Source organism: Dipodomys merriami, unplaced genomic scaffold (assembly GCF_024711535.1).
Source record: "Dipodomys merriami isolate MVZ:Mamm:240054 unplaced genomic scaffold, mDipMer1.0.p SCAF_26, whole genome shotgun sequence".
Taxonomy (NCBI): Eukaryota; Metazoa; Chordata; class Mammalia; order Rodentia; family Heteromyidae; genus Dipodomys; species Dipodomys merriami.
In genome coordinates, this window is record NW_027204048.1 from 7,734,679 (window position 1) to 7,750,436 (window position 15,758).

The 15,758-nt window shown below is 41.8% G+C and overlaps 1 protein-coding gene across 1 annotated transcript; it reads right to left on the bottom strand.

Annotated features, from left to right (window-relative positions):
- Nucleotides 1-10,967: 10,967 nt before the first annotated feature.
- Nucleotides 10,968-13,721, bottom strand: LOC138836941 (spermatogenesis-associated protein 31-like). The gene is made up of 3 exons (XM_070035645.1): nucleotides 13,509-13,721; nucleotides 12,241-12,298; nucleotides 10,968-11,264 (listed from the first exon to the last, which is right to left on the bottom strand). Exons 1-3 carry the CDS (start codon nucleotides 13,701-13,703, stop codon nucleotides 11,218-11,220), a joined length of 300 nt encoding a protein of 99 aa, XP_069891746.1. The 5' UTR covers nucleotides 13,704-13,721; the 3' UTR covers nucleotides 10,968-11,217.
- Between the last annotated feature and the right edge of the window lie 2,037 nt (nucleotides 13,722-15,758).

The window sequence follows — 15,758 nt, forward strand, 5'->3', positions numbered from 1 at the left end:
TCCTTCACTTCTTTAGTTAAGTTAAGTCCTAGGTATTTTATTTTTTGTGGGGCTATTACAAATGGAGTTGCTTTCCTAATTTCAGCCACACTTTGCTCATTGTTGGCATACAGAAAAGCCATTGATTTTGGGGGGTTAATTTTATAACCTGCTACTTTGCCAAAGTTTTGAATCAGCTTGAGTAATTTGGGAGTGGAGTCTATGGGATTCTTTAAATACAAGATCATGTCATCTGCACAAAGGGAGAGTTTTATTTCTTCTTTCCCTATTTGGATCCCCTTTGTGTCTGCATCTTGTCTTATTGCTGTAGCTAGGCATTCTAATACTAGATTGAAGAGAAGTAGAGAGAGTGGGCATCCGTGTCTTGTTCCTGAGTTAAGAGGAAATGGCTTTAGTTCTTTACCATTGAGTATAATGCTGGCTGTAAGTTTGTCATATACAGCCTTTATTGTATTGAGGAATGTTCCATGGATTCCTAATTTTTCCAAAACCTTCATCATAAAGGGGTGTTGGATCTTGTCCAATGCTTTTTCTGCATCTATGGAGATAACCATGTGGTTCTTATTCTTGCTCCTGTTGATGTGATGAATAATATTAATTGATTTACATATATTGAACCAGCTTTGCATCCCTGAAATGAATCCTATTTGATCATGGTGTATGATTTTTTGGATGAATTGTTGAAGTCGATTGGCCAAAACTTTGTTGAGAAGTTTTGCATCAATGTTCATCAAAGAAATGGGTCTATAGTTCTCTTTCTTTGATGAGTCCCTGCCTGGTTTTGGGATGAGGGTTATGATGGCTTCATAGGACGTGTTCGGTAGTGAGCTTTCTCTTTCAATTTCATTGAAGAGTTGGAGGAGTATTGGTGTGAGCTCTGCTTTGAAGGCCTTGTAAAATTCCGCTGTAAAACCATCTGGTCCTGGACTTTTCTTAGCTGGGAGGTCTCTTATTGCTGTTTCTATTTCAATGCTTGATATGGGCCTGTTAAGCTGGTTTAACTCATCTTGGTTTAGTTTTGGCATGTCAACATTTGCTAGGAAAAGGTCCATTTCTGTCAAGTTCTCAAACTTATTAGCATAACATTTTGAGAAGTATTCTCTTATAATGTTTTGAATCTTGGTTGTTTCCATGGTGATGTTTCCATTCTCATCTCTGAGTTTATTAATTTGGGTGTGTTCTCTTCTTTTTCTGATAAGATTTGCTAAGGGTCTGTCAATTTTGTTAATTTTTTCGAAGAACCAACTCTTTGTTTTGTTGATTCTTTCTATAGTTTTTTTGGATTCTAATTCATTTAATTCTGATTTAATTTTGATTATTTCTTTCCGTCTACTGGATTGGGATTTATCTTGCTGCTCTTTTTCAAGGAGGTTTAGATGTGTCATTAAATTGCTAATTTCAGATCTCTCCAATTTGTTGATGTAGGAGCTCAGAGCTATAAACTTGCCTCTGAGTACTGCCTTTGCTGTGTCCCAGAGGAGCTGGTAATTTGTGTGTTCATTTTTGTTGAATAGCATGAACATTTGAATTTCCTTTCTAATCTCTTCCATGACCCACTCTTGATTCAGCAGTGTGTTGTTCAGCCTCCATGTGATACTGGACTTTCTTTGGTGGCTTTTGGTGTTGAGTTCTAATTTTATTCCCTTGTGGTCAGAGAGAATGCAAGGTATAACTTCAATGTTTCTGAATTTAGACAAGTTTGCTTTGTGGCATAAAATGTGGTCTATTTTAGAAAACGTTCCATGTGCTGCTGAGAAAAACGTGTATTCTGATGCTGCCGGGTGAAATGTTCGGTAGATGTCTGTTAAGTCTAGTTGATCTATGCAGCTGTTTAGATCTGCGGTTTCTCTGTTGAGGTTTTGCCGAGTTGATCTATCTAGTGGGGAGAGTGGTGTGTTAAAATGCCCAAGAATTAATGTCTTTGGATCTATATGGGATTTGAGGGAAAGTAGTGTTTCTTTGATAAATTTGGGTGCTCCATTGTTTGGCGAATAGATATTTAGAATTGTAATATCCTCCTGAAGGAGAGATCCTTTAATTAGTATGTAGCGACCTTCTTTATCTCTTCTCACGAATTTTAATTTGAAGTCTATTTTATCTGATATTAGGATTGCAACTCCCGCCTGTTTATGGGGGCCGTTTGCTTGGTAGATTTTGTTCCAGCCTTTAACATTGAAAATGTGTTTTTTTTTACGGGCAAGATGTGACTCCTGCAGGCAGCAGATAGAAGGGTCTTGTTTTTTAATCCAACTAGACAGTCTATGTCGCTTAATTGGAGAGTTCAGTCTGTTAACGTTAAGAGATAGTACTGAGAGGTATTTGGGAGTTCCTGCCATGTTATCCACCTTCTTGGGGGCTGCAAAAACTGGGTTCTTCCTATGGTTCTTGGATTCTCAGTTTGGGTGCAGTTTCTTGGCCTTTGTTGCGGTCTTGTTGGTTTTCTATGTGTAGGACATCTTTAAGAATCTTTTGTAGGGCTGGTTTGGTGGAGATGTATTGTTTCAATTTTTCTTTGCTATGGAAGGATTTTATTTGGCCTTCAGTTATGAAGGAGAGTTTAGCTGGGTACAGTATTCTTGGTTGATAGTTGTTTGTTTTTAGGGCATGGCATACATCATTCCAGGCTCTTCTTGCTTTGATTGTCTCTGCTGAGAAATCTGAGGTGATTCTAATTGGTTTCCCTTTATAGGTGATTAACCTTTTCTCCTTGACAGCTTTAAGGATCTTTTCCTTGGTCTGAATTGATCCTGTGGGGATTATAACATGACAGTGGGATGTCCTATTCTGGTCTGGTCTATTTGGGCTTCTAAAAGCTTCTTGTATCTGAATACAGATCTTTTTGTATGTTTGGGAAGTTCTCTGCTAGGATCCTGTTAAACAAATTTCCTAGAACATTAACTTCTGTTTCTAGGTGCTCTTCTACACCCATTATCCTTAGATTAGGCCTTCTGATGGTGTCTTCCAGGTGTTGGATAGATCTATCATATTTCTTGGACTTGTCTTGGATGGTTGTATGTTCTTTCTCTATAATATCTAGGCTGTCTTCAATCCCTGAGATTCGATCTTCTGCATGGTCTCACCTGCTGTCAAGACTCTCTACTTTGTTTTTTATCTCTTTTCCTTCTAATTGGTCAGCTTTGATGGCTTCAAGTTCTTTGTTGAAGCTCTGTTTTAGGTCTTGTATGAATTTCTTTACTTCCTTAATTTGGTGTTCAGTGTTTGTTCTCAAATCACTTAGTTGATTGGTTATGGTTTCTTTGGACTCCCATTCCTTCTGTTGGGTTCCATTCAGCATTCCCTTTGTGGTCTCCCTGACTTCCTTCAGCTCTTTGTTAATGGATTTCATGAATGCCTTTAGTGATCTTTGTGTATTCTTTACCTGGTCTCTCAGTTCCTGAATTACTCTTTGATTAGCTTCCTCCCGTCTGTGGGATTCCTGCAGTTCTCTTTCTTCCCGTTCGTGGGATTCCTGCAGTTCTCTTTGAGTGTTCTCAGCCTGCTCGCGCCATTCCTCCCTTTCTCTTTGAGTATTCTCAAGTTGTTCATGCAAATCCTGTATCAGTTTTTGCGTAGCTTCCTCACACTTATGATATTCCTGTATAAACTTTTGGGATGCCTCCTCTCTCTCCCTATCACACTCATACAGAGTCCTTTGTAAGTTGTCAAACTTCTCATTTATCATGTTTGCCACCAGTGTTTGTAGAGCTATTTGGGAACTCTCCTCTGGATTGTTCATTATCTGATCTGACCCCTGATTATCAAGATTGGGAATTGAGGTACCCGGATTTGCCATTGTTTTTCCGGCTTACTCTGCCCATTTGAGATGAAAATAGCACCAGTTTTGTGCTAGAACACTATCTTAAGGCAACCATCAACCAATGTTTGCATTTATACAGTCAATAGTCTACAGATACAATCTAGTTCAACAGATACATCTATTCAACATCAAACAACTATATGTTAATGGGTTTCAAACCGCAGAGAAGAATTTGGAAAACCAGAAATTTTTAGGGTTAGGGAGAGATGTGGGTAAAAAATAGGATTAGATTGGTGTGGGGAGGCACAGGGAGAGTTAAGTATGTCCTAATCTCAATGCAGGAAATAGGTTGGGTAGGATGCAAGTAGAGAGAGAGAGAAAAAGAAGAAAGGGAAAGGGAAATGAAAAGAGACCAGAAAAAAAATAGAAACGTAAAAATTAATATAGTTATGGAGATTGAAAGACCATCTATTTAGAGAGGAATGTGAATATATTGAGAAAACAGGAGGGAGATAGAGGAGATGTGAAAAACTTTTTAAAAATGCTTAAAATATTATATAGGTATAAAGAGGTAGTACTGCTATTAAGGAATTTAAGTCTCAGAGGTTTTGGATTGAGTAATAAATTTGTGGATTAAGTGTGTACACAATGGGTGATAGGGTCTACTAGTTAACTATGGGTTTATCTGAGGATGTGCAGGACAAGAGTTAAGTCACATACAGAAGAACAAAAGAGAGGAAAAGGTGAAAAGGATAAGAAAGGGAGAAAAAAAAGATCAGAAGTTCAGTAGAGCTAGACAAAATACAAAAAGATAATTAAGAAAGAAAGAAAAAGAGAAAGAAGACAAGAATAGAAAGGAAAACGCACATTCACGTATTCCTAAAATAAAAATTATAAGAGGGAAAAAAAGTTACTGGAAAACAATTATTTTTTCAAAAAAGGCAAAAATTAAAGATTAATAAAAGTTTTAGAAAAGGAAAAAAAATTTTTATATATATAAGGTACCAAAAAAAAGAGAGAAAAAAGAAAAGAAGAAGAAGAAAAAAAAAGGTCTTTCATTTTTTTTTTTTTTGATTTTTTTGGGAGTGGTGGGAAGAATCCTGTATCTCCCTTTTGTCTGTAACCAGCCTCTTGTTGGAGTCTCTGGTCAGCTTGAGTTCCTGTGGCTTGATTGGTTTCTTAAGTCAGTTTGTTCAAACATGCAGAAAAATGCTCTGCTTTACCCAAGATTTTGAGATCCCCCTCCCAGGTTAGTTTAATAGGAGGGTGATCTGCTTTGAGAATCACAAAAGAGGGGTGATGAGGCTAGGTTCTGGGTAGAGTTGAGGCCTTTCAACAAACAGTAGCTTTTCCCTGGGGCTATTTTGTGAAAAACTCACAGAGCCCAGCCTGGAGCCATTCTCAGGGTTTCTGTTTTTCAATTGATTGTGGAGGTTGCTAGAGGGAGGGGCAGCCTCTGGCTCTGGTTACCCAGTGAGGAAAGCCACTCCAATGGCTGGCGCCTGAGCTGGGTGATTTTCCCTGGATGGAGCTGAGTCTGGCAGGTCACTTCGCCGTTAAGTTCTTGTGACCTGCTAAATGACTCATTTTATTCCAAGGCCTGAGTTGGAGCTGGCAGCTCCTCCGAGCTTTGTCGGTATCCAAGATGGAGATCACCGGTGCTGGGTGGGAGGGGTGGCCTTCCCTCCTCTGCTCCCTGAGAAGGAGTGAACATGTCGGGCTTCTACTCACGCTGAGTCTTGGATCCTGGGTCATCTCTGGTCTGCAAACTGCAGGATGAAGAAGTCCGCTCCTTGTCGGTTCTTGCTGGTATTGAGTAGAATCCTCTCGCCCGCTGTGTCTGGCTCCTTCGTCCCGGACTCTCTGCATGAGCGCTCAGGTATGGCCGCGGCTGCGGTCGCCACTGCGACCCTGCCGCCTCCACGGCGGCGGCTGCTGGCAGGCGCTCAGATGTGTCTCCTTGTCTTGGCTTCCCCTCTCTTGTCTAACTCTCTGTCCTGTGATGGCACACTTGGTGTGATTCTCTGGCTTAGGACTGTTCACTGGAACTCTAAAACTGCTTTCTATGCGAGAGCTTGTTCAGATTCCAGCTTCTCCTCCGCCATGTTCCCAGAACTCCCCAATGGTTGCCTTATTGCATGGACAGATTACTTAAGACAAGTATGGGGAACTACACAGGAAATAGGAAAATAATAAAGAAAAGATAAGGCTGGGCACTGGTGGTTCACAACTCTAATAGTAGCTAATCAGAAAACTGAGATCTGAAGATCACAGTTTGAAGCCAGCCGATGTAGAAAGGCCATTAGACTCTAATCTCCCACAAACTTACTCAGAAAAAGCTAGAGTGCTCAGAAAAAAATCTCAAGTGGTAGTGTGCTAGCCTTGAGTGAAAGGAGCTCAGGGATAGTGCCTAGGCCCAGAGTTCAAGCCTCAGGACGGGCAAAAAAAAGGACAAGAAAAATCCAAAAAGTTCATCCAATAGTGCAGGTTTAAAAATCAAGTGTGATTTGGGGAAGGGAATGACAAAATGCTAAAGAAGGACAAAAGATGAACCATTGCAAGAACGATACTCAAGACACTATATCAGAAATGAACTTTACAACTTCAGTGGTGGGGTGAGGATAGGAAGGGAAAGGATAGTGGAGAAAACAACCAACTTTCAGACTGAAATGTATCAAAATGTCACAGAAAATCTGCCTATGGCCATCATGGACTGCAATGAGAAATTTCATCCAAGACACAGCATGTATTCAGAGTAATAACAAAGTTTATTCAAAATATTTATTAGGATAGAAGGACACTCTCAGAGGTAAAAGTGTGTTATAAGAAAACTCCAGAAGGACAACCAAATCAACCCAATACAGGCCTTTATTGAAGCTTAAGTGGTTTCAGTTCAATAAGTCAATCAGGCCCATCCTGCAGCAGATGATGGACATGAAAGTTTCATAGAATTACTACACATCTGAAGAATCACTGTGTGCAAGCAATTACTCATGAATGCCTAAGAACTTCCACCAGAGAGAACATATAAAAGTGTCATGAGACCAGCTGGTGGTGGTTGAGATCTGGGAATCACAATTTAAAGCTTGCCTGGGCAGGGAAGTCCAGAGAATCTAATATCCAATTAACCACTAAAAAGTAGGGTCAACAAGGCCTTGTCATGATGTCTTCACAGGTTTCCTCATCCTGACATATCATAAAGGCTTTCTGTAGTTTATTTCTCTAGGGACTGAACAATGGACAGATAAGAAACAGTAATTATATATTATATACATTATATATAATATATATTATATATATAATAGAATTATATGCCTCCATCAGAAAGAATGTTAGGAAATGGAAAGACTTGGAAAAAATTATATTGTGAATAAGCCAAGACTAAAGAAACATAGGTCCTATGATTTCCCTTATTTGCAATAACTAGTATATGTCTGAGTCTAGCAGAAATGGTCAAAAGCTATGTTCATATGACCAGATAAGATGATGTTCAGTGAAACGAACCTCAAGATAGGGACAAAAGTGGTTTTTTTCTTTCTTGCTATTGTTCCTAACATATTTATAATGTACCATGTGATTTTTTTGTATGTTCCTCCCCAACGGTATAATCCCTGTTTTCACTGTTTTTGATGTTGGTGCCCTGCATCTTGTATATACACTTCTCGAGTTTGGGGAGGGGAAGGGAAAAAACAAAATGCTTAAATAGGGATACAGGTTGACCCATTGTAACAATGAGATGTACAAGATACTATGTTGAAAATGAACTTTACAATTTAAGCCTGGAGGGGGGAAGTAGGGGAGGGGGGAGTGAGGTTATGGAGGTGGGGGGATGGTAGGGGAAAATAAAGGAGAAGGTAACTATGCTTGATAGGAAATGTATTCATGACCTTGTTCATGTAACTGTAACTCCTCTGTAGTTTTTTAATGATAAAAAAACGTATTAAAAAAAGAAAAGAAAACTTCACCTTACATACCATGTAAGAAGCATGGTATGTGTGACTGACCACTAAACTAATATGATGACAGTGCCATGGGAAGTGTGTATGCTGGCCTGAGACATATATTTCCCTAGGCTGGCAGGCACGGCTGAGTAGAGATGCAGGCTTTCTGGGAAGCAAGACTGTTCAGGGTAGTTATAGTATGAGACTCTCCAATCATTGACAGGATGGCTATGTCCAGTGGGGCTGGTTGGGCAAAAGAGACCCTGCTGTTCTTTACTTGGCTTCCTTCTTCTAGGTAGATTCCATGGGGTAGTGAGAAAGGTGAGCCGTATGATAGTGGGAATGTTGAGAGAGGGGAGGCTAAAATACTGCTTTCTGCAATGTTTTCTTGGAGACATAAGACTCATGTTGAAATCTCATTTTCTTCCCTATGATTCTTCCAACAGTGCTCAGGCATGTCTGCACTTCAGAAACTCCACTGTCCTTGAAAATTCTGCTTGTGGTTAAATTAAGTCCTGCTTCTGGGTACTAGCTGACTGGATCTTTGAATTTTCCAGTGACTTTACCTGACTTTTGTCTTTACTAGGAAAAAATTGACAAAAGATAATTTATCTGGTTCCTGAATGACTTTCTGGAGGATGCTGTCCTTTCTCCGGTACAGATAAGGAAGAGATCTTCCTTGTGGTACTTATCTTCCAGAACTGGGCAGGAGGATTCAGCTCCTGGCCTTGTGAGGGCCTCATTCCTGGAAGCTTTTCCTTCTGGATTCTAGCTTTGGGTCTCTGATAATCTCTCTCCTTCATCAGGCCCATTAAACATCTTGCTCTACCATGAGTCCTGGAAGCTGGATGTCTTGGCATCCTGTTGCTTCTTCATGCATCCTCTTCTTGGCTCTGCAGAGCTTAACTCATAGGAAGTTGGTGGAAGGCAACATGTATGCTGCAAGCAGCACTGTGGGAGCATACAGTCTTCACGGAATGTGTTAGCATCACATCCTGTATGATATGATGAAAAGCTGGACTCTCACTTGTACTGCTTGACTCTTCCTGTTATTTCAGGCAGGATGCGTGGAAATAGAAATTTTGGAGGGGGATGGTGTTTGAGTGGTCTTCAGAAGTTCTAAACTTCTAAAGTACAAATTATTGGAATTCTTGTGGACTGGCAAGAAAGTGGGCAGTTTCTCTTCACCCTCTGCCATTTCCCTGAGATCTTCTTTCCTTTCAGATGTGGATTCAACAAAGATCTCTCCTACTGACACACTGTGGCAGAAGCTTTCTTCATTTTATGTCTCAGACATGCCCATTACAGGGCTTGTAGGTGGTTCTAGACTACTTCTCCCCAATCATGGAACACTATCATGGTGCCAGGTTTCTCCCTACAAGACTATACAATCTGACCTCAGAAAATAGTCCACTTTCCCCTCTCCAATTGGAGAGACTGCTGAGAGAACACAGTTGTGACAATACAGTGTATGTTCCTCTCAGAGTTTCATGTGGTGAAGGTAATTGATGTATGATCATCAGTCAGTTTTTTCTCTCTTATTTTTTGGTACATTGTGAAATCTTCTCCCTGGAACTGGACCCCCTTGTCTGTGGGATTGGCCTTGAAGTCACTACAGGGCAGGTTCACAGACACTCCCTGTGAAATTGGTATGGGGGGAGACTTTTATGGGCTTGAGAATCTTTAGGCACAAGCTCTACTGGCGTTTCACCCAGTTTCTTAATATGAGGGTCCTATAGCTGTTGAGCGGCAGCATCAAAGTGGGAAACCTCCTGGGAGGAACTCTTGCAGGTTTGCATAGTTCCCAAGGGTGGATCTCTGCCCGTTTCCATGCTAAACTTGGAGTTTTCAAGGTGTGTGGGGATGTGGGGGGACAAAGTATGGTCTGTGGTGCCCCTGGAATAACTAATGATATTGATAAACTCCCATTTTCTGGTAAGATGGGATTTTATGTTTCTTTTTTTTTTTTTTTTTTACTAAGCAGTTCTTCTTTGAATGAATCAGAGAATTGTATTCTGAACCATGACTTGATGGTCTATTCAAATCCTTTCCTAATTCTTTCTCAGTTATGCATCTAGAAAATCCACCCAGGAGCTTTGTGTCCCCATCCAGATCTTTCACTATTCTGCACTTACAATGTTCCAGGTCCTATTTGGAGTTCTCCCATCCCTGAAACACTTCTGAGCACTCTGAGGTTGCCTTCTGTATATTCTGGCTCCTATTATCTACAAATATGGAGTTTTGTAAATACCTATACTTGTCCCCTACCTGGTCTGTTCCTGGGAATTTCCCATCAGGAGACATCTAGATCTTGAATTTTGTTCTATAGAGGTACTGCATGAGCCTCTCTTGGAGATGATGTTCTAACTTTTTCTTCAACCCAAAGCTGACAAAATCACCTGGAAGGCTGATAGCCTCTTTTGCCAGGGGCCCTGATCATGAGTGAAAGCTTTGTGAAACTGTTGGACCACAGAGGGTGAAATCCTATGACTTTCCAGGCACTTCTTTACAAAGTGATTTTCTTCCTGTTCAACAGCAGGTAGACTAGGAAATTTGAACTTTTTCTGGGCTGTAAGGCCAGAAAATGTACATGTCCTCATTGGAGCTGAATGAAATGCTAGGAATGGTGCACAAGATGTAAATGGGCAAGGGCCTCAGACTCAGCCATTGGTGGAGGCTGGGGCCAGGGCACAGTTTGCATGAAGTGTTGAACTTGGACTGAATGAGGCATCAAGGGCTGGGGTAGAAAGAACTGTGGAGGAACTTTAATCTGAACTTGTACTGGCATGTACTTAGAGAATATGTTGAACAAAATAGAGGATAAGTCTAATGGATGACCAGACATCTTGACAGGAGCCACCAAGGACTCACTGTTCAGAAAGGGAAGGCCCCCCAACACTGTGGGGGAAAATACCTCCTGAGAATCAGGAAGCTGCTGTGTTTCCCTTTGTGTTTCAGAAGGGCTGAAGGAAGGCATGCCAGGCATGCCCAGGGACTGCATCCTGTTCCCCAGAGAATCCAGAGGGTTTTCTCTCTCCTGAAAAGCTTTTAGTTTTGCTCTTTCTAATCACTATCTCTGGCAGCTCCAGCATATCAGGGTTAAGGGCTGGGATAGGACAAGGCACCCTAGAGCTGTCGGTTGGAGAGCTCTGTGGGGTGGTTTCTGGTGGGACTTCCCTGAAGTTCCATGTTTGAGTCAGGTTGAGTGGAGTGCAGGGACACAGGTTGAGGAGAATGAGAAGGGGGAGGAGAATGTGCAAGTGAGCACAATAAATGTTCTTTAGAGCAATCAAAGATTCAAGAGGCAGACACACATTCTGGGATGAGTGTGACCCAACAGAAACGGGGAATACATCTACACTTGTGACAAGGTAGAGGCCAGAGACAGAGAATTCAGGTGAAGGGGTTGGGGAAGTCTTCAGGGATAAAATGCTGGAGAAAATGTCCTCCTCAGAATGCCTCGGTAATGGGGGACTGTAGCAGATTCTGAGTTGAGAACTTCACCTAGGGCATCTGCGTTTAAGAAGTGCTGAAAGTTGCCGGTGTCATTGAGCTTCCAGAGGTGTCTGTACGAGAGAGGAGACAAACTTTATTAAGCAACAGATAGGCCTAGCAGGATGGGCAAGATAGGCCAGACAAGCAAGTGTAGTTAACCTGCTCTCCATGGCACCCACAAAACTATACCCTGATATTTACACAGCCCGTACTTCTCTACATCTGAGATTTCAGCCACATCCTAGACCAACCTAAACTCTTCCTTAATCCCAAAATAACTCCATTCCCTGGAGTAGAAATGCAGGCACAGGGATACATGGAAAATCTTTATGTACACAAAGGGAAACTAGATCATGAATCTCTTCAATGTGTTCCCGAGTCTGTCTGCAAACTAGAAACAGAGACAGTGGTTAGGGCAGACAAGGGAGGGCCCCAGGACTCCCAAGAGGCTGAAGGAAACATCTCTCTATTAAAGAACATGGAAGATCTCGCTAGATCCCAAATCTATACTCATGGCGGCAAGACAGGTGCCAGTGCTAAGAGGCTATAGAGAAGGGTAGGGCTTCTTTATTTACAAGGCACCACCTGCTCGGAAAACCTCCATAACCTGCAGAACCTCTCTTGGTAGACTGGGAGAAAGGGTGTCTCATCATTAATACAGTTCTTAGGGAATTGAGTTGGTCCACATGTGGGCCTGGAGTTCACACCTTCACAGCAAGTCAGTGTTACCTCTCAGCCTCTGAGCCCTTCCCGCTGTGTGACACACTTCCACATCAAGTCAGTGTTACCTCACAGCCTCTTAGCCCCTCCCCTTGTGTGACACACCTCCACAGCAAAGCAGTGCTACCTCAAAGCCTCTCAGCCCCTCCCATTTGTCATGATACTTAGCAGCTTCCTTCCACGCAGAGAACCTGAGAAGTGTCTCCAGTTCTGGTTTCTTTCCCAGGACTCTCCTGCTAAGGTTTTACACACTGAAATACTTGGTGACCTAGCTCTGGTAGTCAGAGATAGAGATCAAATCCCCTTGGGAGAAAGTGCAGAGCCTACCTTTCATAGCAACACTCTTCTTCCTGCTCTTGATCTGGCCTCTTTTCTCCACAGAATACTGAGAGATGAGAAAAACGTGACTTAGACCTCTTTACTCTTTTCCTTTCCCTAGACAAGTTGAGATATTTGGTGTTTCTGGATAAAATGATGTCTTCACCAGTGTCCCTGCATTTCCTTTCTTCACAGTTAGTGTGGCTGCTAATTATTTCTGTTTTTCTTATATGAGACAGACAACCAAGATCACCTCAGTGCTTTTTCTGTTCTCAAGACCAAGACCCTGATTTCCAGGTGCCTCTCAGCTTCCAGGTTGGCTTTTCCTTCCTGAATCCAAAGGTGACCTTAGCCTCTGATGGGAGGTTGACATGGACTTTGAACCGCCCTCTAATCAGCCTAACACTGGGGAGACTGCGGTTTTCAGGCCCCTGCTGTGACATAAGATTGAGTGTTCAGGTCCTCAGCTCTCAGGACCTCAGTCCTTGGTTGCTGGGCTTCAGGGTTTGAATTAACCCTGGTACTTGCTGCACACCACACAGCTGTTCTGAGAGTTCAGAATACTACCTTATGCTACTGACATTATGCCCTGTGCTGATAGTGCCTAGGAGAAGATGGCTCTCTTCTTTTCTGGAATTTCCCCTCTAGAAGCCTTGCTACTTGTTTTGGAGAAGTGAAAATATCAGTAAACAAAAGAACCATGTAGAAAATTATCAAGTAGTTGTAAACAGGAGTTGCCATTTCACAAAGCATTTGTGAATATCATGTATCTTGATCACTGTTAATCCTTTCCACAGTGTCTCCCATTCCTCCCCCACTCAGCCCTTTCCTTCTTATTGTGATAGATTATACATTGGATTCTTGTCTACATTTCCCCCTCTTCTCCAGTGACTACCCCTTTCCCTTTGCCCCCTCCCCACCCTGTCAAGAACTCATTTCCTGTTTTTTTTATTTTACTGAACTTGGATTTTTGGCTTTCTAATGAATTCCACTTTGAGATCTGCTTTGACTCTACCATATCTCAGTCAATACATTTGTGTACACATGAATAGCACTAACCATATTTGTGCACATATAAGCTAAATCTAGCTTCCACATATAAAGGAAAACATGGATCCTTTGTCTCTGGGATTGACTTAATTCACTTAATTTTCCCAAGTCTTCCATTCCTTTACAGATGCTACAATATCACTCTGATAAGTAAAATTCCAATGTGTGTGTGTGTGTGTGTGTGTGTGTATACTCATTTTTGATTGGTCTGTCCTTAGGGATCTTACCTTAGTCAGTTTGTTCTTTCTCTCAGGTGTTGGTGAAGATGGATTTTCCTTGAAGCAGGGAAGTAGCAGTAGCAGGCGGAAGAGCCCCACCCCACCCACAATGGCAAGGATCATATCCATTGCAAAGGTGGCGAGTTCAGGGCTCAGCCATGGAATAGCAACGCTTTTCAGTGACAAGAGAGGATTCTCCATCATCTGAATCGCACTATTGCTCCTGAGCAACTGAGCTCTGGGAGTTTCTTTGGCAATATATAGTAAATGAAGGCCTACATCACAAAGACCTGGTTTTCTACTAAGTCACAAGGGGGAGGAGTGATGTGTCACAAAGCCCTACCACTGCCACTAGCTCAGCAAGTCTTTCAGTCTTGGGCCCTCTAGATTCCTATCTCCAAATTCACCTGCTCAACCTGTCAGAGGCATACTTCCATCCATTTCCTGTGCCTTTCCCTTGAACTGAGACATAACCTGTTTCTTTGGAGATCACTGCTTAAAGACCATATAGTTAACAGTTTTTGAAAATTTACAATTTACTCTGGATTTTGTGTTGTTCACTTTGCTTTTTAGTCTCAAGATGACCCCTGTCTACAACTCCCAACTCTCCCATGTTACTGGAAATTCAGTTCCCTGAATTCAATGTCAATTCAATGTCAGTGAGATTAATGTCTTAGAGTAAAGGAAATAAAGGTTTATAAATTTGCAGGCAAAATGAGACCTACTTGAGCTATTGCCTGACAAAGAAGAGCAGTCCTTGTGGGTAGGGGAAGAAGGAGGCTTTTATGGACGGGTCCAGGAGCATGGACTTCCTGATGGGTTTAAGTGCTGAGGTGTGAAGTTCCAGCCTAATAGTGTTCTTGGGCCTGCTTATTTCCAAATGTGTTAACCAGCAGTCTCCAGAGATGTAGTCATCGTCCTAAATGTTCCTTCAATACCTTGGAAAGCAAGATAAGGAGAGGAGTGTGATGACCTTGACTCAAGGTATGAGAATCATCCTGAATTTCCTCTCCTAGGGCATGGCAAGTTGGTAGGTGGGTAGGTGGGGGGATAGGAGAGTAAAAAAGAAGAGAAAAATGCTGCCTTTGAAAAACTCAAGAAACTGGAAGCATCCTGGTCAAGTCATGAGTTAAATCTTCACATGTGAACATATTCAGATGTCGGGTCCTTTTACATTTTCCCCACTCTCAATTTTACTCACCAATTTCTTTATAAAGAGTTATTGTCGATGTCTAGATGCTTCCTGCTGAAATGGAATAATGGCCTATGATGACTTGGTGTCTCTCATCTGTAATTCCATCTAAGCAGGAACAAGAAGTAGAGGATTGAAGTCCAAAGGTGGCTTTGAGGTAAAATACCAGAAAGATAACTGAAAAATATCTGAAAAGTAACTAAAAAGCAAAAAATAGGTGTGGCCCTAGCTCTGCCTAGTGTGAGGAACTGAGTTGAAATCATACGACTGCCAAACAAAACAACCTAAAGAAAAAACTAGCAAGAAAGTAGGGTTCTATGTTCTTCACATTCCTACCAACATCAACTTTCTGGTTTGTTTGTTGTTTTTCGTGTGTGCTGATCTTGGGCTTGAAGAGGGCAGAAGCCTCTTCCTGAGCTTTTTTTTTTTTGCTGAAGGCTAACAGTCTTCCACTGGAGCCACAGCTCCACTTGCTTCTGCTTGTTTTATAACAGCTATCCTAGTGGATGTAAAGGGGTGGGACCCTCTGGTTTTGCCTTTTCCTAATGACTAGTGATGTTTCATGAGGCTATACTTCTGCTGTGGAAAAATTCCGGTTAATGCTCTGTGCCATTTTCTTTTTTTTTTAATTTAATTTTATTTTATTTGTGAACATACTGTACAGAGGAGTTACAATTACATGGGCAGGATAATGCGTACATTTCTTACCAAGCATTGCAGCCTCCTCCTTTGTTTACCCTTCACATCCCTTCCCAGCCTCCCTCCTCCCCCCCATCCCAATCCTTCTCCTTCCCCCCTCCCCCGCCCCCCCCCCCCCCGCACCGACGTTGTAAAGCTCGTTTTGGACATGACAACTTGTACTTCTCATTGTTGCAACAGGTCCACCTGTATCCTTAAACAACTGGTTTTTCCCCATCTCCTCCACAAGTTATACTGACATCAAATATAGTGAAAGCAGGGGTTATACTGTGGGGGAGGGCCATAAAAAGCAACAAAGAGATAATCTTATAAATGCGTTAGAAACACATGCATGAAAGAAAAAAACATTAAAATACACATCTAAGGGT